We start from the raw sequence: 13227 nt of genomic DNA, 5'->3' as shown, positions 1-13227 counted from the left end.
GTAGTCCGCAGCCGCAGCCCCGCTCGCGGCGCCCCGCGAGGCCGCCCGCCTTCCGAACTACAAGTCCCGGCGTGCGCGGGGCATGGGTGGCTCGCAGGCTGAGAGAGGTCGGGTCCTCGGGCCCGCCCGTGGCTGTGGGTTTTTAAACAGAAGGGAGGTTAGCGATTACGGCAAAAATAATACTTTACTCTGAGCTGGAACTTCTCACCAGCGAATCTTAGCACTGTGCATAGGGATGGGGGATCCAGAATAAGTTACATTAGCGAGGAGCATAGCTGAGGTGAAGCATTATGTCTGGCCAGCAGTTCTGCCAGGCTGTGAGGGAGTTCTGGAGGTGTTTGTAAATGTGGGGGCAACGTTTAGAAATAGGCATTGGGCCTGCGGTTACGGGCTGGTTTGAATTAGCAGATGACACCTCAGTAATGTATGTGCAGTTGTTTTTCAGGTGGCAAATGGAGGACTATAAAGACACTTGACAGTTTTCATAATTGAAGTATGAGAACAAGAAAGAATCCTTGTGACAGCATTACCAGTAGGTGTAGACAAAGCTGTCTGTACCAAGATGAAGGAAAAAAAATTCTGTCGTTGTCATTCCATAAGGCAAAATGTCAGCTGAGAGGCTTGGGTGGGCCATACCCAGTGCCAGGCATGGGCCAGAGGGACCCCAGCAAAGGTCCTGCCTTGAAAATAGAGCCTGGAGGATGGACAAGGCCATAAGGAAAGTGATAATGATGTCTGCAGTAGCCTTAAGGCTTTTAGCGATGGCAAATCCTTCAGTTTTCACAAATGATATGCACTTAATAGCATTATAACCAACTAGCTCAGATTTGATAGCTTACAAAGCTAAGAGTTTGTTAACATTTCATTTATAAAGGATAAGAAGGGAAATTTGTATTCCCAGAAAATAAGTAAACTGGAGAATAGGACCTTGAAGAAAAGTAAACAGGGGAGAAAAGAATGAGACGGAGAAGCGTGGCCTTCTCTGCAAGGACATAAGGCTATTGCTGCTTTCTGTACCTGACTCAAATTCCCAACTCAACCATTGGCAAAAGAAGTGGAAAGTTTACTTTCTGCTTCACCAAGGACTTCAGTGAATGGTAATTCTGTTATCTCATTGCTAATACTTGTAAATGACTCTTATCATCTTAGAGATTTTTATCGTCTTCCAGATTTTTGATTTAATATCTGTTAACAGTATCCTTGCAGTGAGAAAATGCATATTTCATTTTCCTTCATTATGAAAGTGTTACGGTACTCAACTACTAAATAGGTAGAATGAGTCTGTAGAAAAACTAGTTATATTTTTTTTTTCTAAGAATTTGTGTCTAGGCAATAGCCAAAATGGCAGGTTGTCCACAAATCACATGCAAGAGACTCAAATTTCACATCCAGCAAGTTTGGATAACAGTGGTCTAGAATAAAAAGGTAATTAAGAAGCTCATATGAACCCAAGTTACAAAAATAGCCCATCCACAGAATGAGAATGCTGTAGGTGTTTTGCTTGGTAACTTTTCTCTGAATTTCCTGCTCATCACTCCTCCAGTATAATTCTTGTCCTAATGCACCTTCCTTATTCTTACTGCTAATAGCTGCTAACTACTCACTTTATAATTATAAACAGAAATTAAGCTGACAGAATTTTACAATGTAACAGTGAAAGAAAGTCTTATTTGACTTACGTGAGTTATTAAACTGGTCTTGCAGCCAAAGCAAGAAAATCTCGTGCATTCTACTGAGATTACTCGTATACACTTTTGCATACACTTTTGTTTGTTACACAACTTATGCAACCACATCTGACTGCAAACATGAAAATAAGACAGAGCACTGCTATTATCTTAAGTATATATTAAGTAATATATTGCCTGACTGGTTTTATTATCCATTCAAGATAACAAAGAAGTGCCTAATATTGTGCACTTTGTAATATTTGGGAAGATGGTGAGCATATGATGAATGATGAATAAATTTGTTCTTATGCTGAGTAAATTCTACTAACAGTGAGCCTTAAGTTGACTGTTTTTTCTCACAGCATATCATCCTAGTAACACTGTTTTCTCTGCTTTTCCTAACAGAGATTACTGGTGCTGGAGAGCCACAGAGAGGCAAGCAAAAGGGAATGAATGTTTTAGTGCCCATGTGTCAATAGCATTGGTGAATATGGAGGCTACAGTCATTCAATAATGTCTCCCATCTCTGTTGTTGCTGTTTTTTCTCAGCTGGGAATCAGATCCTCTGTACTGGAAGACAAAGGGGAAGATGCCCTGCTTCAAAACTAGACCCTCCTTGCATGTGTGAAAGCACATATGCCACACTGGCTGGCTGGTGCTGCAGAGAGAAGGGAATGAAGGTGTGGGAAAATTAGAGTCCTTTGAGTCTTCTTGTTTCCTTCCAACCCTCAGAGAATGTGTTTATTCTCAATTATGAATCATATTTTTTGTGAACCATGGAACTCTGGAGTTACACTGTCTGTAGTTCACTACCTGCTTGCTGCAGTGCTTCATCTCTCAGGATGAAAAAGGTGAACCATAAATTCAGAAAGAATGTTTTAATTCTATTTCTGATGTGAACTTTGGGCCAAATTTCAAATCTAGAGGGAGAGAGGTCAGCTGTGTTTGTAGGTCCAAAGATTATATGCAAGAAATCAAGCACTTAGACAAACAAGAGATTAGGAATTCATGGATTTGTTGCCACACATTATTTATTCAGCTAAGATTTTCTTGCATAACTTCAAGTAGTTTTATGAATACTGGAGTTTCCTGACATGTACCCAGAAGCAAGTATTAATGTATGATTAATTCTTAAGTTTAGTATAGTGATACCTCTCAAGTAGATATTTGTTTTTAAAAGAAAAAAATTATATTACATTAACTGGGTAGGAAACCAAATCTCTCCATTACCCAGTGGGGGTTCCCCAGCCCTGTGACAAGCTCCCAAGTTAATACATTTTAGTCAACACTGGCATATTTTGTCAAAACTTCTGAAGAATGCTGACCCAGGATAAGCCATAGAAGAAAAACTGACATAAAGCATAGAACTAATTGTGCAATGCTTTATGTGGAAAGATGACTTCCTGATGACAGTGTTAGTAGGTGGTTCTTTCAAGTGTGGTGTTTAGAGATCTACATTTGGTTCTTATCTTCCAGATTTAAATATTTTGCATATAAATATAACTTGTTATATCCACATATATTAACTATTCACTGCCTCTTCTCTCTTTTTACCTGATATTTTTCAACACAGGTGATCCTCTTCTATACTTTTAGATTTCTTATTGTTTAAAATGTCAACCACCAACTCACAGGTATTTACTTTGTGAACCCCTTGTTCTAGAGAAGCTGAGCACTGCCCATGTAGCTGGAAAGTTGCACAATGAGCTTCTAACACATGGAGCTGAGTGAGCTGGCTGAAATGCAAGCTGTAAACAGACGGATGTGTAAAAATAGCTTTAAGTCCATAAGTTTGGGAACATTTTTGCAGCTTTAAGAATCTTTGGTTTGGTAAGCAACATAAACTATCTATTGCATATTTGATTATTCCTGAATAGATAAAGCTAAAATCAAGTTTACCTCAAAAAGTTCTGTTATAACTCTAGGAAAATGGCATTTGATACAAACTTGTATTAATAAAAACAAACCACAAAATCCATTTTCCTAGAGTAGGGTGAATGACTTCTCTTATGTCAAAAGTACATATATGTGTTGGAGCCAAACATGTTTTCCATGATGGAAACATCCTGGAACCTTGCAGGCAGGTAGACCCTGCCCTCCTTCTGAAGGAATTTAGGGGAGGTTTGGAAAAGATCCAAAGGTCTTTAGACACAAACATCCTTGTGGGTTCAACACACTCGATTTTTCAGAGAAGTGAATTTTCTAACTCCAGAGGCTAGTGGGGGACTTCAGAGGGGTTTTATTATGCCCCTGTTTGTATTCCTATTTAAAACCACTTATTATTTCACTTAGCTTGCAAACTAATAATGGTGCTAAGTTAGGCAAGCATCAGTCTAATTCCATCATCTTTGTAACTTTATTTCTCTGGAGGCATGAAAAAAGATGAATACAGTGAATGAAGTGTATGAATGTCCTATAGAATGGATCTGTACTTGTTACAAGGCATTAACCATGATGATCTACAGATTGTCCAATTCTTGTTATTCTAGGTTAACAACAAAATGTGACTTTGCCAAATGAAGATTCAGTCCCCAGGGTGTTCAGTACAGTGGCACATATCATGGCATTTCAGAGTTTGCGGTATACAGAAGCACTGCAAAAAGTTTTCTCACTTAGGTAGAGAATAAAACAACAAACCCAAATGGGAAGTTTTTCTATACTGTCTTGCATAACAAGGTCAAGCAGAGAATCTGTTAAGACAAAAAAACAGTGACAATTTAAATAAATCAGATGTTTTTGCTGAAGATTATGCTGTCATTTTCTCCAATTATTCTTGACATTTCACCCAATCGTATTGTGATCTGAGTTAATAATGGAAGAAAAAGAACAGCTCTCGTCGCCTTGTTTATGCTTTGTTCTCAAGGAGATAAGCTGTTTATAAGGATATTTGTTATTTAAATCACTTTTACTGAAGTTGTTTGTTTCCTTGTTTGAGATTCTAAAAATATTGCAACAATTGTGATGCATCTTTGAAACGCCTATTCACTTCACTATGATTTGTACTGAAATTCATTCCTAAATGGGCACAGGTGTTGATAGCTAGAATGAGTCAAAACCAATAAGTGCTCAATAGAAGGAAGATGAAAGAAAATGCACTGAGAACAGCTCTTTTAAGATATGATAAATTGGCATTTTAGTTCACCACTTAATTAGATATGTAGTATTGAAGATGTGCCTGGTGCAACTGCATATTTCAAAACAGTTGACCATGGAATCACTGAATCATAGAATCATTAAGGTTGGAAAAGAATAGTAAGATCATGTAGTCCAACTGTCAGCCCATCCCCACCATGCCCAGTAACCATGTCTCTCAGTGCCACATGTTCCTTGGATGCCTTTAGGGACAGTGGCTCCAACGTGCTAGAAAATAACTTCAAGTATCATTAATATTTTCAAGATCATAAATTTTATTTTAAAAACATTAGTAATACCGTTCAGTAGAATCTGCTTTTGTAGATTATGTTTGCAATCAGTTCTACAGTGCTGTGATACAGTACAGTGATGTGATATTTTGCTCCCTTCTTATGTAAGAAGCCCTGTTGAATAGCGTTCTGTGGTAATGACTTGTTCACTTGCTCATGTTGCACAGAAACTTAACTCTAGAATACGTTATAGGAATCTTGATATCAAAAAGCCAAAAATCAATTCAAGCATTTCCTTCATGCTTTTACTGCGAGCAACATCTGCCGAGTCCACATCCTGACACGTGGGTGCATTTGTGACAGGAGCAGAGAGGCAGCCAGCCGGCAGGTCAAGGGTAGGGTTATTGGCTCCTGACTGCCGGTGCCTTTCATTGCAATCTACGCTTGTCTGTTTGTTTACTGCATTGTGCCTTTCTGTCAAGTCGTCCGGCAAACTGAAGCCGGTGGCTGCAGCGCTGGCACTCCTCGCCCAGCGCCCTGAGGCACCGCGGCCGATGCCGGTTGCAGCGCCCCCGCTCCGGGACTCCATTTCCCAGCTCGCCCCGCGTCCTCCGCCGTAGAGGCCGCGCCGAGAAGATGGCGGCGCCCGTGTCGCCCTTGGTTACTGCGCGCTGCTTGCTGCGGGCACCGGCGCGGCGTGCTGCCCGTCTGCTGCCGGCACGGGCCCTGCCGAGAGGTCAGTGCCGCCGATCCCGCGCCGTGCCCGAGGGAAGGCGAACCCTGGAGCGCGGTGCCCTGGAGGTGGGAGCCGGGCGGGGGCGGCTCCGCAGGAGAGGGGGCACGCTAATGCCGGACTCCGCCACGGGGCTGCCGGCCGAGCTCCGTGCCGGCTCTGTGCTGTGCGGGGGGAGAAGGCGGCCGCTGCGCCTGGCTGCCCCTGCGGGGCTCTGCCGCGTCCTCCGGTTCTGTGCGGCCTGCCGTCTCTGCCCGGCCCGGGGCCTGCGGCAGGCTCAGCCGGCCCTGTGACTTCCCGGCCAGCCTGGACTGCGGCTCTGCCTGACTGCTCGCTTGTCTCGTTAACTCTTTCCCGGAAGGGTCCTCCCATCTGTCACAGCAGCTGAGCTTTCACTCGTAGCCTGATGAAAAGTCAGTACAGTACATAAATTCATAGGAAAGCAGGTTTTGCTAGCATGAGACTTAGATTAGAAGCTGAGTTCATTTCTCTTTAGTGAGAGCTCTTCCAGAGCAGTGAACACTGCCACAAGTTCAGGGAGTGTTGGGACAGGCTTGGATTTTGGGTGGTCCTGCGTGGAGCCCAGAGGACTCAGTGATCCCTGTGGGTCATTGGGACGAATAAGTGTTCACGTACAGGTGGTGTACTGTGGCAGTACAATGCTTACTTACATCCTAAGGCACATAGACTGAAAAGAGATGTGCTGATTAAATGAGTGATATAGTTAGTACAATGCTTGTGTTTTTATTTAATTGTGCTATTGCTTCAAACCTTTACATTTGTGTCCTTTTTTTAAGTCAGAGGAAATTCGGTGACTTTATCTGTATTTTTTTGGCTTCCATGTTAAAAGGAAAGGTGGTCGCTCCGCTTATTGTTTGAGGACATCTGCAGGGATGGGCAGTGATCACTGAATTGACTTATAATCCTGTTCTTATAATCAGCATTTTCTTTTCTGTGTGATCTGCCTGCTGTACCTTTAAGCCTCTGGAAAGACCTCAGAATTAATACCTGTGAACAATTTCCCTGACAAACTTTCCTGTCATTTCTACTTTCATCTCTAGCTGAGGAGGTTAAATGGGTTGTGCGTGGAAATAGGACAAGAAATGTAAATTTCCTCATAATGTCACAGGCACCTATGGAAAAATCAGAGTTCTAGTTCTACTGTAACACTCATATTCTCTAGAAGTTTACATACAGAATACATATATATATATATTCATATAAGAATATTCATATAACGAATGGACTGTGGGAAGGCTAAATATGGTCTAAGTGATCCATCTAAGTTTCTCCTCATACAAGGAGACAAAGATGAATGGGCAGTCTAAGACCTTGTACCTTATCTGCAATTTGCCCTTTCTGATCTGAAAAGTTTGTAAAAGTTGCTTTCTGTGACCTTGCTGTCACCCCCTCAAATCCTAGTGTTTGTGAAAAGCTCTTAAGGCAGAATGAAGTCTGCAAAGTAGCAATGAAATGGATGTGCTTCCTGCATTGGCACTGGCTTAGCCAATGCTGTTCCAGCTTCTTGCTGGCAGCAGGGTGATTTCTGGGTTGTGGACTTTGGTGCACTTGTAGTCCCCATGGTGATTTTGGTTTATGTACAGTTCTCAACTGCTGGAAGTTTTTTCTGTCTTGAAGGCAAAGAGCAGTGAACCAGTAGGGGAAGTTATTATGGGAAGTGGTTGATTCCCCATCACTTATGCCTTTGCAATGCACTTTCCTCAGAAAGTGTAGTAATCACAATTCACAGGCATAGAGGTAATTAGGTGAATACTGCTGTTCCTAATAATTAAAAGGTTTGTTGTTGTCCTTAATTTCCAGGAAAAGTATTTGTGATCATTCTCATGGTAGAGTGATTTGAAGCATACATACAGAACAAAAGTTAAATGCTTTTTAAACCCCTTTGAGGATTTGTTTCCTCTTTGATTAACTTTGAAAATTAATAATACACATTTACACAAGTACTGTATATGGCTGACAATCTATGAAGTGAATGCTATTATCTGAAGCTTGATTTACCTTTTGCAATAAAAGGAGCTAGGTTCCGTTTCTTTGACCTTTGCTTCTTTAGCTGGATATTATGTATCTTTTTCATGTTTTTCCTTTTTTCCTTAGATTTTTTCCATATTTCTTTCCATTGAAGGTTCACAATTCTAATCAGATGTTTTAAAGATGCTCTGTTCTGTAAAGGATTCTGCAGATCAAATTTGAATTAATCTGTAGAAGTAAAACACTTTCTCAGTAATGAATAATCATTTTAAACACGAGATCTTCTCTGCATAACTTTGAATTTATTCATCTATGAGTTTTCAAGGAGTTGGTTTCTACGCTCATAGAAATATGGAAAAAATGAAATTAATGGCAGGGAAGCCCATGTTCTTTTGTAGGTTCAAATTCCATGATTACATACAACTAAGGGGGAGAAAAAAAAGAGGTACCAGGGTGAGTAGTGTTTTCCTCAGTTACCTTTCTGACCTTTCAACTTCCTGGCTTCTGTCAAGATCAGTTTATGACAGGCCACAATCCAGCTTCCATTTCAGATTGTCTTCTTACATAAATAACTCTAGTGTTTGCCTCAGCTGTGAGCTTTCAGAAGCAGTGTAATTGAAACTTGCTTGTCTTTTTCCAACGTCATCTCAAACATGAGTTCTAAGTGGCAGAAGGAAAGCTTGACAATGTACTGGTTGAGTTTCCAATTTGCTGCTCTTTTCCAGAGCAAAATGTCTTTGAAGTTAAGAATGCTTTTTATTTTTAGATTTTGATGCTAGCACTTATCTTTGCAGTGATAGATCAGTGCTAGTTTACTGAAGGTGTCTTAAGTAGCTCACTTGAAGAGAATTTATACTTTCAGGGTGGCATTTACATTAATTTTACATTAAAAAGTTTTTGTTGTCTTTGAGTTTTTTTCCCCCTCTTATTTCTCCAAGATTTCTCTCTCTCTCTCTCTCTTTTTTTTTTTTTTCTTTTTGTTTGTGTTTATGTATCACAGTAGGTTTTTGTTGCAGCTAGGTCTGTGATGCTTGGATAGGAGGCAGAAAGGCAAATGCACCAAATTGTGCGGCTTGAAGTGAAATGAGATTGCCCTAATGCTTCTGTTTCAGGAACAAGAATTCAATAGAAAGTGGCAACCTACTGGCAATTCTTAAATCGTAGTGAATGTTAGGGAAAATATGATAAAATCCTGCACCCTGGGAGTGGAAAAGATTATGGATCATGTCTCTAGTTTTACACTGGTTTATGTAAAACTGAGTAATGAATTGACATTGAGCTTTTCTGTAGTCTTATGTGGATACACAAAGTGCTTTTTCTCTGTGACAATGGAGCGTTTCAGAAGAAAACTAATATGAGCAAGTAACTTTGTATAACATGAAGATGTGAAACAGGAAGAGAGAAAAAGGAGTTTTTGCAATATGGAGAAGGCTGCAGGACTAGCATTAATATGCTGACTTACATGTAGGCAATTCTTTTCTAACATTTTCCTTGATACAAAACTGTATAAGGAAATTGTCTGGTATTCCTCTGCTATGTATTAAAATTTCTAAAAATTCATTTTCTTTATCTGTTCAGGCATAGATTATTCTAGAAGCTGTAGTATTGTGAATGATTTTTGCAGTCTGCTCCACAATGCAGGTGAGAATGGAAGACTCACTTGTTTGTCTCTCAGTATGGTTTATCACTTGAATAGCTGTCTTCTGTTGATTTCTCTTTAAAACTCATACATGCTTTATGTTCTTTTTAGGGTCTATGACTTTGCTCTACAGCAACACATTTGAATTTATCACTTACCAGTTACTGTACGTCTCCTGGTACCCTTCACCATATTTAAATCTTGGCATTCAGTATTCTTTTAGGAGAACAGTGAGCAGTTTGTCCCACAACACCCTCTGTCATCACTTGCACAGTCTTCATCTCTGTCATCTGTTGATGACATAGTGTTTTATTCCCACTTTATTTCCACTTATGGTCAGCTGTGAGTACATGTAATCTGACACAGAAGGCATGCATGTGAGCAGCCCTGCTGGTATCCCTTGTCCATGGCCAGAAAGGTAATGAGCCACAAACTGCCTCTTATCCCGAAAGCCGCTTTTATTTTTTTTCTCCTAATCTCATGGTAAGCAGTGGGAACTACAGACTTTGTAGGTATAGCAGGGTAAAGCCAGACCCTCATCAGACCTGTTGGAGCCATTGAGCTGTATGTGTTGTGAAGGCAGTCAGTAGTTCGGAGGTGCAAACCGCAGGACTGAGGCTGAGTTTATGTAGGAGTAACTATTTGGAAAAAATAAAATGAAGGTGAACTTTGAGAGATCATCTATTTGTTTCTCTTCCCATTATCTCCTTCTATTTGAATGCAGATCAGGATTTACTGGCCCATTATTGAAAGATTTTCATCAATGTTACTGTTAAAATTCTTTTTTCATCAGTTAACCCATTTCACTACCTTAAGTAGATTTACAGTCTTTTCCTTATCTCCACATAGGTAAAGGATTCTGAGAATGCTATATGATTTTCTTTAGCCTTCTGTAAAGATTTTATTGAAATTTTTGCAATAACGGACATTGAACTCAACTCTCTAGGTGATCTTTTTTGCTAGGGATGAGCTAATTACTTTTAATTTGTGGCAGTAACTCAGTTCCTTTGGGGCAAGAGAATTTGGTGTAATTATTGGCTACAGTTGTAAATATTGGCTGCCTTGCTTTGGAGAAACTGGGGTGTTTTCAGTTTTTTTATTTTACAACCATATCCATTTTTTTTAAATTAAAAATTTTAAGATAAAAATTTTATCTGTATTTTTTTTGGCTTCCATGTTAGGTGTTGCTCCGCTTATTGTTTGAGGACATCTGCAGAGATGGGCAATGATCACTGAATTGATTTATAATCCTGTTCTTATAATCAGCATTTTATTTTTTTGTGTGATCTGCCTGCTGTACCTTTAAACCTCTTGAAAGACCTCAGAATTAATACCTGTGAACAATTTCCCTGACAAACTTTCTTGTCATTCCTACTTTCACCTCTAGCTGAGGAGGTTAAATGGGCTGTGCTTGGAAATAGGACAAGAAATGTAAATTTCCTCATAATGTCACAGGCACCTATGGAAAAATCAGAGTTCTAGTTCTACTGTAACACTCATATTCTCTAGAAGTTTACATACAGAATACATATATATATATATTCATATAAGAATATTCATATAACGAATGGACTGTGGGAAGGCTAAATATGGTCTAAGTGATCCATCTAAGTTTCTCCTCATACAAGGAGACAAAGATGAATGGGCAGTCTAAGACCTTGTATCTTATCTGCAGTTTGCCTTTTCTGATCTGAAAAGTTTGTAAAAGTTGCTTTCTGTGACCTTGCTGTCACCCCCTCAAATCCTAGTGTTTGTGAAAAGCTCTTAAGGCAGAATGAAGTCTGCAAAGTAGCAATGAAATGGATGTGCTTCCTGCATTGGCACTGGCTTAGCCAATGCTGTTCCAGCTTCTTGCTGGCAGCTGGGTGATCTCTGAGTTGTGGACTTTGGTGCACTTGTAGTCTCCGTGGTGATTTTGGTTTAGGTACAGTTCTCAACTGCTGGGAGTATTTTCTGTCTTGAAGGCAAGGAGTGCCTTGTGCCTCTCTGAGTGCTCTTACAACTTCTCTGTGGTTTGTGACCCATGGTATAACAAATACTAAATCACACATTTGTCAAGGCTCTGTTGTGTCCATACCTTTTATGAAATATGATATGAAAATCAAAGTGTATTCTAGGATGGAGCATATCGCTGTTGAGTAGAACAGGGTTGTTTCATGTGTGCTTATGTTTTTTGTACTTCTATGCACATACACTCTGTGATTCTATGATTCTGTACCTCAGAGTACTTTCTTCTTTCCTTACTCTCTTGTTTCACTGCCACTCTGTGATCCAGTATAGCCTTGGATTGTTTTCTGCAGAGTTGCTCTTTAGATGGTCAATGTCCATCTCTGAAGTTCAGCTAATAATTCCCACAAAGAACAATGCCTTGTTGCAATACATTCTATTTATTGTACTCTGCCTTATATTCTGGAGTGTTGGCAGCCCCCCTGCTGACAATCTTACCTGCAAGCCCATTCCATGAAGCTCACTTTACCTTACACAGCTCATGGATGGAAATTCTGAATTGCACGAAGTTGAGCTTCTGAGCCCTCTATGAAACTCTATTGAAAACATGAACGTAGCTTAACTGTAGTAGTTATTCATTACCTACAGTTTTTTCTAATTTATTTTGTACTTGCTCAAAAGTTATGTCACTTGCATCTAGCTTTCCTACTTTATATATGGAGAGCACTGTGTGACCCGATGACAGAATGGTTGCTGCGATTAAGAACGCTTTTCCTCTTTCAACCAAATGTATTACAAGGTCAGTGGGGAAGACTGTTGCTCTCACACTGTTCCTGAGGAGTTGATAACTGCCTCTCATTCATCACGATTTATATTCTTTAATTCCTAATTATAGTAGTTATATCTCATTTTGTGCCTGTCAATTCTGACTTTTTTCTTTTTAATCTAAACAGAATTCCTTGGTATGATCCTGTCTCTAAGTAGAAGATTAAGCCAGCAAAGTGAACTGTGGTATTGCAGGGTTTCACAGTTACTGTGTTGCTGACTGTGGTCTTTCACTCTTTAAACGTGCTTACAAAACTCCTGTTTTGGTCTCTCGTCTTTGCTGTCTTCTAAATTCTTTCTTTTAGCATGCCTCTTTCTAAATGATTCATCTGTTCAGAAAAAAAATGCTCTCTGCCAGGGATTTTAAGTGATTTTACCCTACTTTGCAACAGGTATGTCAGCACTTTCCTTCCAACAGCTCATTCAGTCGTCAGCTTCCCCACTGAGCACTGTGTGTATGTGCTTTTTATTAATAAAATTGTTAAAATGTAACTATGCTAAATGTATTTTGTAGTTAGTAGTGGATTAATGAGAAACAAAGGCATAACACACTTGTGCAGCTGTCTAGGTAAGTAATGTATATCAGTCTTTGTATGAACTGTTAATGATGTGCTATGTTTATGATTTTAAGAGAACACTTTTCAAAACATCTCTATTAATAGTCTGTTTTCTATTTTACAGCATATGCAAGTCAGGCAGCAGATGAAAAGGTGGTTCTTGGTACGGTTACGGATGCTAATTCTAGAGCCTTACTGGTTTGCAATGGACCTTTAGAACATTATGACTTTCTGATTAAGCAAGAAGAACTGAGGAATGATGAACAGCAAAGAAAAGTTGTGCAGCATCTGCAAAAATTGCATGAGAGTCTTAAAGGCTACAGCATCAGCTCAAAAAATTTTCTCTCAAAGGTGAGATTGATGATGATAAATATATTTTTAGAATTTATAGTTTCTCATAAGAATGTGCTTAAAAACACATAAATTTCTATCATTAACTTAGTCTTATTTTTGCACTGGGTCTTTACAAGTAAATCTTCCTTTGTATTTGGGTCTGCAACCCGAT

General features: G+C 39.7%; 1 protein-coding gene and 1 long non-coding RNA gene across 4 annotated transcripts in view; both read left to right on the top strand.

Moving 5' to 3' along the window:
• The first annotated feature begins 97 nt into the window (after positions 1-97).
• On the top strand, positions 98-4372 carry LOC149919084 (uncharacterized). 2 transcript variants are annotated; one of them, XR_016464758.1, is made up of 4 exons: positions 98-1097; positions 2076-2350; positions 3334-3500; positions 4160-4372. It is a non-coding gene; the product is annotated as an uncharacterized LOC149919084 (long non-coding RNA). The 2 variants fall into 2 exon arrangements; XR_016464757.1 differs by having other exon boundaries at positions 2076-2521.
• A 784-nt stretch (positions 4373-5156) lies between these two features.
• Positions 5157-13227, top strand: part of AFG1L (AFG1 like ATPase) — a 65203-nt gene continuing 57132 nt past the window's right edge. The window contains exons 1-2 of one of the 2 annotated variants that reach the window (XM_031611275.2): positions 5157-5768; positions 12847-13073. In XM_031611275.2, coding sequence (XP_031467135.2) covers positions 5669-5768; positions 12847-13073 — 327 coding nt within the window. In that variant the 5' untranslated portion in view covers positions 5157-5668. The remainder of the gene's footprint in view (positions 5769-12846; positions 13074-13227) is intronic. The other variant, XM_090135913.1, reaches the window with a different exon arrangement.

This window comes from Phasianus colchicus, chromosome 2, assembly GCF_987193195.1.
Source record: "Phasianus colchicus chromosome 2, bPhaCol1.hap1.1, whole genome shotgun sequence".
In the NCBI taxonomy this organism is placed as follows: Eukaryota; Metazoa; Chordata; class Aves; order Galliformes; family Phasianidae; genus Phasianus; species Phasianus colchicus.
This window is presented reverse-complemented; position numbering and strand designations above follow the sequence as displayed.